The 18,375-nt window shown below is 42.6% G+C and overlaps 1 protein-coding gene across 1 annotated transcript in view; it reads right to left on the minus strand.

Moving 5' to 3' along the window:
• The window catches only part of myo3a (myosin IIIA), a 458,747-nt gene that overhangs the window by 255,679 nt on the left and 184,693 nt on the right, over positions 1 to 18,375 (minus strand). Inside the window, exon 9 of the mRNA XM_051929020.1 lies at positions 9,548 to 9,703. Coding sequence (XP_051784980.1) covers positions 9,548 to 9,703 — 156 coding nt within the window. The remainder of the gene's footprint in view (positions 1 to 9,547; positions 9,704 to 18,375) is intronic.

The raw sequence follows: 18,375 nt of genomic DNA on the forward strand, positions 1-18,375 counted from the left end.
GTTTGCCCTGCGATGGACTGGTGCCCTGTCCAGGGATTGCTCCTATGCTAGCGATGCTGTTCAGGACTGAGCGAGTTAGACAATGACTGACAACTGGTAAATCTCTACCAGCTTTGCACACCTGCATTTCAGCATTTGTATCCTCTTCTTCCTGGCTGATTCTATAAGGTTCAGTTCGATTGGATGAAAAGCGTCTGTAACTCGTTGACCTGAAAAGTTTCTTCGAATTTTTATTTATAGTTTCCACCACATTACAGGGGTCCTCCCTGCTGCATAGAGCTTCACGGACCATGGTTAAACTTCCAGCCTGTTCATGGTGTTGATTAGTGGGGGTTTCCATTTCTCCCAGTTTGCCATTTCAATTTGAAGAATTAAGGAAGTATTCAGACCCCTTCACTTTCTGCACAATTTGTTGTTTTGTAGATTTAATTTTGAATTGACACATTTGCCTTTTCTGCCCATCAATCTGCACCCAGTGAAAACGTGCTTTCAGAAAGGTTTGTAAATTTGTAAAAGAATCATAAACTGAAATTTTTCATTTCTATAAGTTATCCATCCATCCATTTTCCAACCCGCTGAATCCGAACACAGGGTCATGGGGGTCTGCTGGAGCCAATCTCAGCCAACACAGGGCACAAGGCAGGAACCAATCCTGGGCAGGGTGCCAACCCACCGCAAGACACACACAAACACACCCACACACCAAGCACACACTAGGGCCAATTTAGAATCACCAATCCATCTAACCTGCATGTCTTTGGACTGTGGGAGGAAACCGGAGCGCCCGTAGGAAACCCACGCAGACACGGGGAGAACATGCAAACTCCACGCAAGGAGGACCCGGGAAGCGAGCCCAGGTCCCCAGGTCTCCCAACTGCGAGGCAGAAGTGCTACCCACTGCGCCACTGTGTCGCCCTCTATAAGTTTTTCAGACCCTCAATTCACTGCTTTGCAGAGGTCCCTTTGGCAGCAATTCCAGCTTTGAGTCTTCTTGGGTAAGTCTCCTCAAGCTTTGAATGTCTGGATGTGGGCAGTGAATCCCATTTGTCCTGGTAGATCCTCTCAAGCTCCATTATTTTGGATGGGAAGCAACTGCAAACTGCCATCTTCAGGTCTCTCCACACACATTTCATGCGGTTTCAGTTGGGTCTTTGGCTGGGCCACTCAAGGACACTCAGAAACTTTGTCCCAAAGCCACTCCAGCTTTGTCTTGGCTGTATGCATCAGTGTGTTGAATGGCAAACTTTTGCACCATTCTGAGGTTGTGTGTACTCTGGTCTTCACCAGTCATAGTGTTTGAAGTCCTATCCAAACAGTGTTTTGTCTCATCCGACCAGAGAGTCTTCTCCCTTATGCTCTTAGAGTCTCTACAATAGCTTTTACCCAATGGTCTAGCCATTCTACTGCAAACATGTGTTTGATGAAGTGCTGCTGAGATTGTCCTCATTTCGACAGGTTCTCCCATTTCAGTAGAGGACTTCTGAAGCTCTATTGGATTCTTGGTCACAACCCTGAAGAAGGCCCTTCTTGCCCTGTTACTCATTTTGGTTGGACAGCCAACTATAGAAAGAATCCCGGTGGCTCCAAACATCTTCCGTTTCACAATTATTAATCCACTGAGCTCCTGGGAGCACTCAAATCTTTACAAATAGGTTTGATACCCTTAACTTCATCATTGCCTCCCCACAATTTTGGTCATGGAGGTTGACAAAGAGTTCATGACAGGTAATGAGCAGTGCCTGGCCTTCACCAGACATAGTGCTTGGAGTTCTGCACAAAGAGCTAAGTTTTTTTGTCTCATCAGATCACAGAGTCTTCTCCCTCTTAGAGTCCCTTCAATAGCTTTTACCCAATGGTCTAACCATTCTACTGCAAACATGTGTTTGATGAAGTGCTATTCAGATGGTCCTCATTCCGACAGGTTCTCCCATTTCAGCAGAGGACTTCTGAAGCTCTATTAGAGTGACCATTGGGTACTTGGTCACAACCTTGAAGAAGGCCCTTCTTGCCCTAGTTACTCACTTTGGCCAGACAGATAACTCTAAAAAGAATCCTGATGGCTGCAAACATCTCCCAAATCACAATTATTGAGCCTATGTGCTCCTATTAACACTTAAAGCTTTAGGAATGATTTTATCATCGAGCCCTGATCTGTGCCTCACCACAAATTGGTCATGGAGGTCAACAGAGAGTTCCTTGGACTTCATGACAGGTGATGAGCACTACCTGGTCTTCACCAGACATAGTGCTTGGAGTTCTGCACAAAGAGCTAAGTTTCTTTGTCTCATCAGACCACAGAGTCTTCTCCCCTGTGCTCTTAGAGTCCCTTCAATAGCTTTTATCCAATGGTCTAGCCACTCTACTGCAAACATGTGATTGATGAAGTGCTGCTGAGATGGTCCTTGTTCCAACAGGTTCTCCCATTTCAGCAGAGCACTTCTGAAGCTCTATTAGTGTAACCACTGGATTCTTGGTCACAACCCTGAAGAAGGTCCTTCTTGCTCTAGTTACTCACTTTGGCTGGATGGCCAACTCTAGTAAGAGTCCTGCAGGTTCCAAATATCTTCCATTTCACAATTATTGATTCACTGGGCACCTGGGAGTATTCAATGCTTTACAAATGGGTCTGATGCCCTTAACTTGATCTTTGCCTCACCACATTTTTGGTCATTGACGTCAGCAGAGAGTCCCTTGGACTTCATGACAGGTTAAAAGCAGTGCCTGGCCTTCACCAGACATAGTGCTTGGAGTTCTGCCCAAAGAGATATGTTTTTTGTCTCATCAGACCAGACAGTCTTCTCCCTTATGCTCTTAGAGTCCCGTCAATGCCTTTTACTCAAAGGTCTGGCCGCTCTACGACAGACATGTGATTGATGATGTGGTGCTGAGATGGCCATCATCTTTTACAGGTTCTCCCATTTCAGCAGAGGACTTCTGAAGCTCTATTAGAGTGACCATTGGATTCTTGGTCACAACCATGAAGAAGGTCCTTCTTGCTCCAGTTAATTCTTTGATTCTTTGCATTTATATAGCGCTTTTCTCACTACTCAAAGTGCTCAGCAATTGCAAGTAAAGGGCCTTCCTCAAGGGCCCAACAGAGTAGAGTCCCTATTGGCATTTACAGGATTCGAACCGGCAACCTTCCGATTATAATAAGAGTCCTGGAGACTCCAAACACCTTTCATTTCACAATTATTGAGCCACTGAGCTGCTGGGAACACTCAGTTCTTTACAAATGGGTCTGAAACCCTTAACTTCATCTTTGCCTCACCACAATTTTGGTCATGGAGGTCAACAGAGAGCTTGGACTTCATAGCTTGGACATGGAGCGTGAATTGTGGGATCTTCACATATGTGTCTTTTTAAACAACATCCAATCAGTTCACTTTGCCACAGGTGGACTCCAGTCAAGTTTTGGACACATCTCAAGGAGAATTAAAGCAAACATGATGTACCTGACCACAATTTGGAGTGCCACAGCAAAGGGTCTGAATACTTCTAGGATTGAGAGATTTCAGCGTTTTTAATAAATTTACAAACTTTTCACTTTGACATTATTGCGTCTCAACTGAAGGGCAAACATGACAAATGTATTCATTTCAAATGAAATCTACAACACCACAAAAGTATGCGGAAAGTGACGGAGTCTGAATATTTTCTGAATCCATTGTGCCTATAATTTACAGCAAGCCTCAGGCATCACATAGGTAGGGAAGCAAAAAAGTGCTTAGCCAGTAAATCATTTCAACGAAAACTAAGAAAAAAAAATGAACTCAATTATTTAGTGCATAATCAAAAGCAATATTCATTTTTTTTTTCTGATTGCATAATGAATTTTTCTTCAAACTGAAGGGAAAAAAATGTTATTGGAGATGTAGCTTTATCTTGCTTGCTATTAATTTCTCGTAGATAATAAGAAGCCCTGAACTATTGTAACACAAGGCACAGCGACATTGTATCCCGCTGACAGCTGTGGAAAGTTTGTCTTTTCCTTAATTGCCAGTCTTTGCATCAAACAGAAATGAAGTGATTAGGACGATGCCAGTTACATTATATCGTGGTTATAAAATGACTAATATGCATGTGTCAACCATTACATCAAAGACAAGTTATTGAATTTCCAGCTGGCCTTTATGTAAAGAAAGCAACGAGAAATTATATATAATAATCAGCAAAGACAATAGGCTGACAGAACTTAGGATAAATATAATAGCAGAATCTTCCCAATAAAATGCCACGTACGTGCAATTCTACTTCAGTTCTTGAAGCCCGTCTTAGTTTTGGTTGGCTTTGAGAGAGCAGACAAATAAAAATGCATGACCTAAATTGAAGACAGTATTCATTAAGTTGCAGCTAAGCTGACACCTTTTTGGATGCCTTGGGCCGATGTAATAAGGCAGCCATACCACATGCACTTCAGCAGCGATCCTCCAGCTGAAGCTCAGCACGTTCTGGTCTGGCAAGTACGTGGATGGGAGACCATCTAAGAAAAGCTTAGGGTTGCTGGTAGAAGAGGAGTTGGTGAGGCCAGCAGGGGGTGCTTACCCTGTGATTTAAGTGTGGATTCCAATGTCCCAGGAGACACTTGTGCTGTAAAAATGGTGCATTCATTTGGATGAGAAGTAAAACTGAGGGCCTGACTTTCTGTGGTCTTAAAAGATCTCTGGGCATCTTTTGTAAAGAGTAAGGTGCATCCTGATATTCTGGCTAAATTGACCCCCACGGCCTAGTCATTCTGGCCCCCTAATCATTCCCTGTCTCTAACTGGCTACCATCTCTCATCCCTTCATCACCTAACAGCTAATGTGTGATGAGCACACAGCCGCAAAGTGGCTGCCATCGTATTATCCAGGTGGGTGCCACACATTAGAGGTGGTAGAAGTGGCTCCCCAGTCAATGAAGCGTTTTGAGTAGAGCAGCGTTTCTCAACCTTTAAATATTTGCGACCCGAGTTTTCATAACAGTTTTAATCGCGCCCCCCTAACGTTTTTTTTTTTAAAGGAACCCAATAATACCAATTTGTTCTTTTTTAATTAATGATATATCATAGATGCATATTTTATTATACCTACTTAACTTTTATCGACATGTATCTAACTCTATATTTATTTTTCTAGTATCAGAATGTAGTTTAAGTTAATTTGTTTTGGTTTCAATAGATGTATTTTTCATATTTGAGATTCTTGTTTTCTTTTTTTCACATTGTCTGTTTTTACCTGCATTTTTATTACTCTTTAATTTAATATTGTTTTTTTGTATCAGTATGCTGCTGCTGGAGTATGTGAATTTCCCCTTGGGATTAATAAAGTATCTATCTATCTATCTATCTATCTATCTATCTATCTATCTATCTATCTATCTATCTATCTATCTATCTATCTATCTATCTATCTATCTATCTATCTATCTATCTATCTATCTATCTATCTATCTATCTATCTAGTGCCTTTTCTATTTATCAAACAGTTACAATCTATCTATCTATCTATCTATCTATCTATCTATCTATCTATCTATCTATCTATCTATCTATCTATCTATCTATCTATCTATCTATCTATCTATCTATCTTAACACACGTTTGCCTGCCTAAGGTAAAGTCATCTCTGATGGAGGATTGCAGGAATCATCGGGTAGAGGGGTCCTATCATCGGATTGGCTGGCCCAGCACTGACTCAGCTGTGGAACGGCCAATAGGGGGAGACAGCTTGATGGCTGAGGTCTACAGGACTCTAAACAAATGCAAATCATATTAAGTGATGTCATCTACTGTTGAATTCTGCTCTGTACTTGTAATATTTTTATTGCACTATTATATTGTATTGAGGATTACATGTGTTCTGTTCTGTGTATTGTATTGTATTCACCCCCCCCCCCCCTTTTTTTGACTGCACACCCAATCTACCTGGAAAGGGGTCTCTCTTTGAACTGCCTTTACCAAAGTTATTTCCATTTTTTTCCCTACTAGGAGTTTTTTCTTGTCTTCTTAGAGAGACAAGGCTGGGGGGCTGTCAAGAGGCAGGGCCTGTTAAATCCCATTGTGGCACTCCTTGTGTGATTTGGGGCAACACAAAAATAAATTGTATCGTATTGTATTGTAGTATGTGTTCATCTGGTGCCGCTGTTTCAGGTTTCTGTTGCTGCATTCTGTGATCGCTGCCACCATCCACGGTCAGGTGATGATGGCTGGCTGTGTGAAGACAGCAGTTACAATATGCAGCAACAGACGATAGAAACAGCGGCACCAGTGTAACACATATTGCAAACAGAGTAATATGGCAAAGCACGCCATTGGCTGCTTCTAACGTTACCATACCTTGCAGGACTACGCTATGTAATAAGTATGTGATATCAAATAGTGTAGAGCAGGGGTGTCAAACTCCAGGCCTGGTAGGCCACAGTGGCTGCAGATTTTTATTCTAACCCTTTTCCTAATCAGTGACCTGGTTTCAATACTATTTAACTTCTTTTCCCTTCATTTTAATAGCCCTGTTTTTAAGGATTCAGTCCTCTGAATTGATTTTTTACTTCATTAAATGACAGCCAAACAGAAATGAGACATGAAACAAGCCAACAGATGACTAGCTAAATTGAGGCTTCAAACTCCAACCAATTTCACTTGAATTACTTTCTTAATGAGAAGCCGATTCTTGCTGTTAATTAAACTCATTATTTAATTCCATGGCTTGTTGCTACTCTCATGCTGCTACAGCAGACATTTCCAAAACTGTTGATTTTTATGTTTTTCTAAGAAAACCATCAAAATGTTTTGGTGACCTGAGAGATTAACCTTACTTAGACCTTCACCGTTCTTTATTTTCAGATATTGTAGCAAAGGTGAGCTGGTCATGTGGCGGCTCATTTTGTGTCTCATTATTATTTAGCTGCAAATTAAGGAAAAAGAAATAACAAAGGGGCCTGAGTCAAGTTAATTAAAACTAAGGCAAAAGAAGTAAATTAGCAGCAAAAACTGGTCACTAATTAAGAAGATGGTTAGAATGAAAACCTGCAGTCACTGAGGCCCTCCAGGACTGGAGTTCGACACCCGTGGTGTAGAGGCTCATGGGACATAAAGCACTGTGACATTTGTCATAAATAAATATTTGTTGAGGGTGGCACAGTGGTAGCGCTGCTGCCTTGTAATTAGGAGACCCGGGTTTGCTTTCCAGCTCCTCCCTGCGTGGAGTTTGCATGTTCTCCCCGTGTCTGCGTGGGTTTCCTCCGGGTGCTCCGGTTTCCTCCCACAGTCCAAAGACATGCAGGTTAGGTGCATTGGCGATCCTAAATGGTCCCTACTGTGTGCTTAGTGTGTGGGTGTGTGGGTGTGTGCCCTGCGGTGGGCTGGCACCCTACCCAGTATTTGTTCCTGCCTTGCGCCCTGTGTTGGCTGGGATTGGCTCCAGTAGACCCCCGTGACCCTGTGTTAGGATATAGCGGGTTGGAATATGACTGACAGGCTGACTGAAATATTTGTTGATGATTTATGTGTGAAACCATTGCCTTATGTGCTTTTCAGAAAAAATATTCAGGCCAAAATAATTAGCCCTCAAAGAGTTAAGATGACCCATCATCTATATATATAATTCACTAAGCCACCGACAATTAGCCACCCATGGAAAGCACGCAAGACAGCCACGCCCACCAACTCTAAGACCATTGGATACAACGACAACTCGCAGAGCCACGCCCACCAACTCGGACGCAGCAACTCACAACACCGGGCATCATTCACGTTCGTCTCTGCTAGACTCCACGTGCACCTCTGAGCCACGTTGACTTTTCATTAGTCAACCTCAGTGGAACCTCGGTTCACACAGAGGCAGCGCCAGAGAGAGACAGACGCACACACACAGGCAGCACGAGAGAGAGAGAGACGCGCACACACACAGGCAGCGCGAGAGAGAGCCGCGCACACACACAGGCAGCACGAGAGAGAGACCCGCACACACACAGGCAGCGCGAGAGAGAGTGAGGGCTGGACTCATAAGGTAGGAAGGCAGTTAAAGAATGCACTGGGCTTGATTTTGTTTTCACTTCTGTTTACAGCGATTGGTTCGTAGTGTGCATGTTACTTTCTTGGTGGTTTATTAAATTACGGATTTTTTCAAATGTTCATTTTTTTCCCTGTGCTTAAAACTCATTAAAAAAAGTGTTTTTAGCCAGCGGTTGGTGGCACTATAGCGCAAACTATTGCAGTGTTAGTTTTCTCTGTTGTTCAAGGTTTTCTCAGTGTTATTCAATGTTTTTACATTTAGTTTACTATTACGCTGTGCATTCTATGGTTTAATTAACTATATTTGTGCTTAAAAATCTTTAAAAAATATATATTTACATACAGTTCGTACAGTCTGGAACGGATTAATTGTATTTACATACAATCCTATGGGAGAAATTGCTTCGGCTCATGCCCAAATCGGTTTATGACCAGAGTTTTGGAACGAATTATGGTTGTGAACCAAGGTTCCACTGTATTCTTTTCGTTTAGGACGCACGACCGCGTCCACCATCGCAAACTGTTTTACACACCATGGTCTTAGAGTTGGTGGGCGGGTCTCCGTGAGTTTCTCTTGAGAGCGGGCACATGACCAGGTGGTGTGTATGCTTCGAGAATGAGGGTGGACGCGGCAGGACTATCTAAGAAGAGGCATGTTTGTCGCGGATGTGAATCGCTGTATGCAGCATGTAAAACAGTTTCCGAGGGGTATCCCATGGTCTTAGAGTTGGTGGGCGAGTCTCTGTCAGTTGCTCTTGCGACCGGGCAAATGACCTGGCAGTGTGTATGCTTCGAGTGCGAGGGTGGACGCGACAGCACCATCTAAGAAGAATCATATTTGTCGTGGATGTGAATCGCTGTATGCAGCGTGTAAAACAGTTTATCGTGGATGTGAATCGCTGTATGCAGCGTGTAAAACAGTTTGCGAGGGGTATTCCATGGTCTTAGCAGTGTCTATACTTCGATGTGAATCGCTGTATGCAGCGTGTAAAATGCTGTATTGTATGTTGCCCTCTCCAGAGTTACATCTTTTCATTCACCTACAGTCGTATCCTCAAAACCAACCCCATTTGGACAACTGTGTCTTTCAGGAAGTGTTCACCCATCAATACATAATTATGCGGCGTATGCAACGCCACGGGTTGGCTAGTTACAAATATTTTCGTAGGCTTCAGGGATTCTAGTGTTCAGTTTTTCATATAAATTGGCAAAATCTTTTAAATCTGTAATTTTTAATCCAAAACAGCCGTGGCCGTGTTATCCAAGCCTTCAGTTATCCAAAGCAGTCCTTCAAAATTTTATTCAGATCTTATTTTTGAAAAATTAAGTGGATGGGACTGGCGCGCTTTGTTGAGCTGAATGGTCTGTTCTCGTCCAGATTGTTCTAATGTTCTAATATTACTTCAGATCATTGGGGTTCTACTGTATTAACTAAATATTTCTTAACTCAAATACAGTTTAAAACTCCACTTGCTAAGCATCACTGTCTATTTTAATATTTTTTTCTTCTACATTATTTTGTGACTGGGTAAAAACAATCAAAGACTCCCATACCTGATCTTCTCAATGGTTCCCATTTGGTGATGAACATCAATAAGTTCCATCAACTGCTTCTGTAAAAGTTTTTCCTTCCCTTTGATCTGTTTGATAAAGGCATGCTGCAGAAGGTCGAGGACAATGGGCCGCTGTTCAAAGTCCTTAGTCAGGCATCTGATGATAAAAATAAATACATGAATGAATCGATGGGGTAATCTGTGCCTCAGATATCTCCGTGAAGAAGTTTCTAAGCTAACATTTTTGCATTTTAATAAAGTATGAGCCACAGCACATTAATACGCCTGACATGTAAATAGAGGGTCTCAGTCAGAAGAGAGGATTAAATGGTCATGAAGAAGATGGAGTAGTATTGGGAACAATATTGTCTAAGGATGAGGTGTGGGCAGTGGTTGGAACCTTCTAGAAGTGTTCATCTTACATGATGTACTGTAATGAGGGTCACTTGTTGCTTCATTCAAACTGTACCTGGGACTGGATGAGAAGATCCGGAAAATGTTTGGATTTGTTTTATTTTGAATAGTTAAATACAAGCTGCTTTTTAAAAAAGTTTATAAAACAATTATATTATATTATATAATATAAATGTTGGGTGGCACGGTGGCACACGGGCCTCGCAGTAAGGAGACCTGGGTTCACTTCCCGGGTCCTCCCTGCATAGAGTTTGCATGTTCTCCCTGTGTCTGTGTGGGTTTCCTACCACAGTCCAAACACATGCAGATAGGGGAGGTGGGGATTCTAAATTGTCCCTAGTGTGTGCTTGGTGTGTGGGTGTGTGTGTGCGTGTGTGTGTGTGGGTGTGCTGGCGACCTGCCCGGGGTTTGTTTCCTGCCTTGCGCCCTGTGTTGGCTGGGATTGGCTCCAGCAGACCCCCGTGACCCTGTAGTTAGGATATAGCAGGTTGGATAATAGATGGATGGATATAAACATCTACGTGTGAAAGTGTGTGTGTATGTCTGTCTGTCCTGACCGGGTGGCGGTGGATTGGGGGTACCGGCTCCCCACCTCACCATAAAATCGAAAATGTTTGTCTGTCTGTCTGTCCGCTTTTCACGAGAGAACTACTTAACGGATTTAGATCGAGTTTTTTTCTATAATTTGCTTGAACATTCCAGTTGATTTTGTGACTTCTCTCATTGTGCTAAGTATCATACTTCTCTTGTGGTACTGATTTATTCACGCAAATCCGAGAGAGCGGCCCTCCTCACTCACACACCAGCCTCTGTTCAAATTTCTCTACCTCTCGCCACGTGTTGCCTCCACTTAGCTAGCAATACCTGTTTGTTCAGCAGACATTATCATCTACAGATTGTTAAGGAGTAACGTTTGACATTTTTGAGGGAGGGATCAGAACTGCATGTGTTTTAGAGGGTAGCTGTTCATTGGCAGAGATATCACGGCCATGTGCTTTTCTCCCCACGCAAATGACGCTTGTCTGCCAGAGCTGAACACGATCAGATACAGTGGTGACGTTTGACGTTGGAGTGTACCTTGCCTCCGCTTAGTTAGCGATACCTGTTTGTTCAACAGACATTATCGTCTAGAAATTGTTAAGGAGTAACGTTTGACGTTTTTGAGATCAAAGCTACATGTGTTTTAGAGGGTAGCTGCTGATTGGCAGAGATATCACGGCCACGTGCTCTTCTTCCCATGCGGGGGACGCTCTCACCGTCAGAGCTGAACATGATCAGATACAGTGGCGACGTTTGACATTGGAGCGTAGCTACCTTCTGCTTGGCCAGAATTACATTTTTTTTTTAATTTTTAAATTTATTTGTAATGTTTGTCCTGTTTCACTACTATGTGGGGGTCAGCTAGTTAGAGAATAAATGAATTTGTGTTGTGTTCCACTAGTGTAAGAGTTGAATTTGAATCCTTGTCCACTGTGCACCTAGCATGTGTCTGAGTCTCATATCCTTCTGAGCTTATGCTTAAAAGCTGATGCTGTTATTGTATTATTCACTTTGATAAATGCATTTCTTATTTTATATAACAAGTCAAGTCAACTTGGGGAGCATACACTGGTGTATCTATCTATCTATCTATCTACAGTGCATTGCCGCACACCCACTACACGATGAAACAATTCAGGATCCCGGTTGGCAACCCCTGAGGCAGACATGCGGTCCACTCCCACCATCCGGAAATGACCCTCTATCTGCTGCAGCCAGGTGTTACATGGGCGACCCCTTGGCCTGGTCCAGCCACTCGGGTCCCCAACAATGAGGATCTTACGAGCTGGATCACCCTCGGGGAAACGTGCCACATGGCCGTAGTGTCGTAACTGACTCTCCCTCACAATGCAGGTAATGTGCATCATTCGGGACTCCATAAGCAACTGCTCATTCGACACAAAGTCAAACCAACGGTACCCAAGGATTTTCCAGAGAGACACAGTACCAAAGAAGTCCAGTCTTCATCTCAAGTCACTGGATAGCGTCCATGTCTCACAACCATATAGCAAGACAGGAAGCACCAGGACTCTAAAGACTTGGACCTTCGTCCTTTTGCATAGATATCGGGAGCGCCACACACCCCGTTCCAGTGACCTCATGACCCCCTCATGCTCTCCCAATCTGTCTACTGACTTCATAGGAAGAGTCACCAGAGACCTGAATGTCACTGCCAAGGTAAGTAAACCTCTCGACAAGATCGACACTCTCTCTGCAGACAGACACCCTGCTGATGGCCGTGCCCAAGAGGTCATTAAAGGCCTGGATGTTGGTTTCTATCAGGACACTCACAAGCCCAGACACTGAGACTCTTCGCTCAGTCTCTCGAGCGCCCCGATCCATTGACTCCGTGAAGATCACAGCATCGTCAGCAAAGTCAAGGTCAGTGAATCTCTCTTCGCCAACAGATGCCCCACAGTAGCCGGACCCCACGACCTTGCCCAACACCCAGTCCATACAAGCATTGAACAGAGTAGGAGCAGAACACACCTCTGAATCAACTGGGAGAAACACAGAGGTCCTGCCTCCACTCTGCACAGCACTCACAGTACCAGTGTACAGGCCAGCTAATATATCCAGCAACCTCGAGGAGCTCCCGTGAACCCTCAGGATGTCCCACAGGGCAGCTCGATCAACAGAGTCGAACACTTTACGAAAATCGACAAAGTCTGCAAAGAAACTCTGCCGATATTCGCGTTTGCGCTCCATGAGAACCCTCAGTGCCAGGATGCGGTCGATGGTAGACTTCTTAGGCGTAAAACCAGACTGTTCCGGTCGTTGGTAGGTGAGCAAGTGATCATGGATCCTATTGAGGACGACCCTAGCAAGGACCTTACCCAGCAGAGAGATCAGTGTTACCCCCCTGTAGTTGCTGCAGTCCAGGCGATCACCCTTCCCTTTCCAGATAGGGACGACAAGTCCCGTTTTCCAGTCAGTTGGGATGATGCCAGTCTCCCAAATGGAAGCAAAGATTGCTTGAAATACCAGGAAGACAGCCTTACCACCAGCCTGGAGAAGTTCACCCCGGATACCACAGATCCCTGCAGCCTTTCACCCCTTCAGCTGGTTCACCACCTGTGCAATCTCAGTGAGATTGGGTGGTTCACAGCTAATTGGAGGATCAGCATCAAGGACCGTGGACCCAGAGATATCCAACATCCTAGCCAGAGGATCAGCTTTGAACAACTGCTCAAAGTAGCCAGCCCAGCGGGTCACAACTGCAGTGTTATCTGTAAGGACCGTTCCATCAAACGCCCTGACTGCGACTCTCTGAGGAACAAATTCGGATGTGCGTAATGCTTCATTTCCTCTGTAAGCAGGACGTGGTTCGCTAGCCCACAGATGGAGTGTCACTTGTTCACAGACTCCTCTAACAAATGCCTCTTTATCTACCCTCAGAGGTCTCGCAGTCGTCCTTCTCAGTTCCCGGTACAGACCAGAGTTGCCATTGAGCCGAGCACTGCGACTCCACTCGATGATATCCAGGGTGCCCTGTGAGATGAAACACCTCCTTCTGGGAACACCGGTAACACCAACTCAGCCCTCAGCAACCTTCAGGGTCTTGTCACGGTAGGTCTCCCACATCACATTAGGATCGGCAGTCACACCCAAATCTTCAAGTTCCTCACACAAACTGCGTACAGACTTTTAATTTTTTATATAACCCCTAAGAGAAAATGTTATATTTTATGGCATGGTCATTCTTCTGTATTTTTTACTTAGTACTACGTTCCCTGGATCATAAAAAATTAGGTCTTTGTCCTTTTCATTCAAAACAGGATAAACCTGTAGGGGAACTCACACGTCTTCCTAAAAGAAGAATAAAAAGAATATTTAAAAAGTCACGTACACCCTAAGCTCTGTCCTGGGGTTCCTCCTTTTCATTATTTACCTCCTTCCCCTTGGTAATATCTTTCGTATTATAACATTAGCTGCCACTGTTATGCTGATGACACCCAGTTCTATCTCACCTCCAAACCTACTGCTTCCTTTCCACCCTCCTCACTTACTGATTGCATAGCAGAAATCAAATCCTGGTTTTCGTCAAATTTTCTTAAATTAAATAACAAGTGACAAAACTGAGGTTCTCCTCATTGGTACAAAATCAACATTATCCAAAACTGTGAATTTTTCATTTGTTATTGGTAATTCCTCTGTCTCCCCTTCCCCACAGGTGTCATCCTTGACAGTACTAGATCCTTTCAGTCCAACATCACGTCAATGTCTCCCGGTCTGCTTATTTCCACTTGCGTAACATTAATCATATACACCCCCTCCCTCACTCCCCACACCACTGCTATCCTTGTTCATAGCCTTGTCACTTCTCGTCTGGATTACTGCAATTCCCTTTTCTTTAGTCTTTCTCGCAAATCTCTTTATAAGCTTCAACTGGTCCAGAATTCAGCTGCCCGCATCATTACTAGAACCCCCTCTATTCACCAGATCACTCCCGTTTTGCAGCAGCTTCATTGGCTTCCAGTTCAGTTCCGCATTCAATTCAAAATTCTCCTACTAACTTTTAAGGCTCTCCACAACCTCGCCCCTCTATATCTGTCTGACCTCCTCTATGTTACCATTCCCTCCCGTACCCTTAGATCCTCTTCCTCCATCCACTTGACTGTCCCCTTCGTCCGTCATATCACTATGGGGAGCAGAACATTCAGTTGCTCTGCTCCCTAGCTCTGGAACTCACTACCATCTGAGCTTAAAGATATTGAATCATTTTCACTTTTCAAATCTAAACTCAAAACTCATTTGTTTAAGACTGCTTTTTCGCTTTGATTACAATTGCTCTGTCTGGTTTTAGTCAGTCAATCATTGTCCAACCCGCTATATCCTAACACAGGGTCACGGGGGTCTGCTGGATCCAATCCCAGCCAACACAGGGCGCAAGGCAGGGACAAATCCCCGGGCAGGGCACCAGCCCACCGCAGTGTGTGATTTTAATTTTTGTATTTTAGTTTTGCTTATAATCTATGTTTTGTCTATTGTTCGGTGCCCTTGAGTGTTTATAAAGGTGCCTACAAATAAATAGGTTTAGGTTTAGGTTAGGTTAGGTTTAGGTTTATTTGTCATATATAGATAGGTTAACACAGGGTCAACATACAATGAAATGTGTATGATGAGAAAAACAAGTCACTCAGCCTAGATCCAATAAAGCTAAAAAATAATTTAAAAAAAAATTACAAGTTAAAAATAGACAAGCCATATAAAATAAAATGTGTACGTTTTGAAAGAAGTTATAGAGTAATATGAGTTGAATGAGCAGCAAGTACAAATGACAGTTATTGCACAGATAATGTTTTATAAGTACAGATGCATATTCCATAAAGTGCAGATGCATTTTCCAGTCAGTATTCTGAGTGTGTGCAGGTACAGTTTGTGTGTGAGTAGTGCAATGTAGATGTAATGCAAGTGTATGTAAGTGTTCAGGTGTTGCTGTTGAGGAGTCGAATGGCCTGGTGGTAAAAACTGTTCTTAAGTCTTGTAGTCCGAGCAGCCAGACTCCTGTATTGTCTGCCAGACGGTAACAAGGAGAACAGCTGGCGTGCTGGATAACTGTGGTTCTTTATGATGCTGCTTGTCTTACGCAAGCACCGATGGAGGTAAATGTCTTCAATGGCAGGGAGACTCTTGCCCGTGATGTGCTCTGCTGCCTTCACCACTCTCTGTAGTGATTTCCGGCTGCTGGCAGAGCAGCTCCCATACCAGACGGTAATGCAGCCCGTCAGCAGACTCTCGACCACAGTAAAAGTTTGAGGTGATGTTGGCATTCATGGCAAACTTCCTCAGCCTCCTCAGGCGAGCTTTCTTAACCACAGTATCTATGTGAAGGGTCCACGAGAGATCCTCAGTGATGTTTACTCCGAGGAACTTGAAGCTGTTAACCCTTTCAACTTCTACGCCGCTGATGTAGATGGCCTGGTGTTCTCTGCCTTGCTGTTTCCAATAGTCCACGATCATCTCCTTGGTTTTGCTGACGTTAAGAGACAAGTTGTTATCCAGGCACCAATTACTCAAAGCCAGCACCTCCTCTCTGTAGGCCATCTCATCGTTGTCAGTGATAAGGCCTATGATGGTTGTGTCGTCTGCAAACTTGATGATGGTGTTTGTGCCGTGTTTTGCAACACAGTCGTGAGTGAACAAGGAATACAAGAGGGGGCTGAGCACACAGCCCTGTGGCGCTCCTGTGTTTAAAATGAGTGATGAGGACGTGTGTTTGCCGACTCTCACCACCTGGGGCCTGTTTGTGAGGAAAGAGAAAATCCATCTGCAATGTATTATTATTATTATTATTAAGCTAACAGGACTATCAATCAAATTGTGGTCATTTAAGGTATCGACGTTGTCACGTCCAGTTAGCAACTAAGTTGTAACCAATCATATTAAAAGTTTTCTGATTATGTAATGAATTCCTTTTCTGAGTAGTGACCTAATCAATGAATTGTATAAATAGAGCGCAAAGGTCACTTTTTTCTTGGTAACATGTTGTTAATAAGATATGCACTTGTTGCATCTTGCGAGATTTAGATAAAGAATAATGACTGACGCTTTCTCCTGCCTGTGTTTTATTGCTAAAATCGGGGCATTCCAGTTGGGGGGGTGTCTGTATTTAAAATTTTCTTCCACATTGGTATGTAACTATAAAAAACTCACCCATAGGGTACCACATGACATATTATTAGGTCAAAAGAAAATAAAAGGGTGGAGACGGGAGACTTTAATGACTGAAAATGAAGCTGTTTGTTTAGGAGTGACAGCAGATATATAGTGGTAGTAGTATACTGTATGTGTGTATTATCAGGGAAGGACGCTAGTCACTCGATATAACGCATATCACAGGCTCTTTTCTAAATGGTTGCAACCAGGCCAGACCATAATAATATGGGGAGCATCTGAAATGCTAATAACCATAATATGTTTGATTGACATAGTGACTAAAACTAGGGGGAACTGTGATGTGATAAAATCTCAAAAATCCAAAGAGTATCAATATAGCTGATGGCAGAACCATCTCTAAGTGAGAAAGCATCCTGTTATAAGATATGATTCCTGCAATACGCCACTCGAGTCTGTCAAAAGGTTGTTGACATCAAAGATAAGCAGAACTACCCAGACGCTGTGTGCCTTTATGTTAGTGCAATTATTCACTGGAATATAATGATACCAGTTTTATAAGTTATATAACTAATAACTACAATTTCCATTCATTTTACTAATGATTCATTATGCTTGACAAAATGTGTAGAAGTTTCTTCCGGTCATTAAAAAAAGCAGAATGATGCATAATAAATAGCAGCTTACGGGTGAAAATTATAACCTCTCGCTATACTACATTATACAAAGTGGGAAAAGCAATTTTTTACTCGAATAAACTCATTAAAAAGTTAATTGTTTATTGTTTATCATAAAAGTACTTTTCATATCTCTGGTTTTAGGTATTGTAAACACTACAGACCTATAATTACAGCCTATTTTAATAGTTAAAAATAATTGTATTCATCACTTCGAGATGTCAGTACATTAAGGGACTGCAGCTGCTCCAACACTTCTTTGTATGAAACCCTCAGTAAACAGTGCCATGAAAGCAGAGCCCACCTTCATCTGGCCTCGAGTCTCACATTCGGGGATTTCGATGCATTAGATTGGGAAATTTAATTTAGCAGTCACACACTCTACTTCATGGTGGAAAAAATGATCAGCGGTGTTGACTTCTGGATCTGGCATCTTGGGTTAACTTGTTGGTTGTTTGTGTGCAGATTGCATTTACACCCAAGTAAGTATTAGTTAAAGGCACAATACAGTATAACAGACAGACAGACAGACAGACAGACAGACAGACAGACAGACAGACAGACAGACAGACAGACAGACAGACAGATAGATAGATAGATAGATAGATAGATAGATAGATAGATAGATAGATAGATAGATAGATAGATAGATAGATAGATAGTAGAATAAGAAATGGCACTATATAATGATAGATAGATAGATAGATAGATAGATAGAATAAGAAAAGGCACTATATAATGATAGATAGATAGATAGATAGATAGATAGATAGATAGATAGATAGATAGATAGATAGATAGATAGATAGATAGATAGATAGATAGTAGAATAAGAAATGGCACTATATAATGATAGATAGATAGATAGATAGATAGATAGATAGATAGATAGATAGATAGATAGATAGATAGATAGATAGATAGATAGATAGATAGAATAAGAAAAGGCACTATAGATAGATAGATAGATAGATAGATAGATAGATAGATAGATAGATAGATAGATAGATAGATAGATAGATAGATAGATAGATAGATAGATAGAATAAGAAAAGGCACTATATAATGATAGATAGATAGA

This window comes from Erpetoichthys calabaricus, chromosome 6 (genome assembly GCF_900747795.2).
Source record: "Erpetoichthys calabaricus chromosome 6, fErpCal1.3, whole genome shotgun sequence".
Lineage (NCBI taxonomy): Eukaryota > Metazoa > Chordata > Cladistia > Polypteriformes > Polypteridae > Erpetoichthys > Erpetoichthys calabaricus.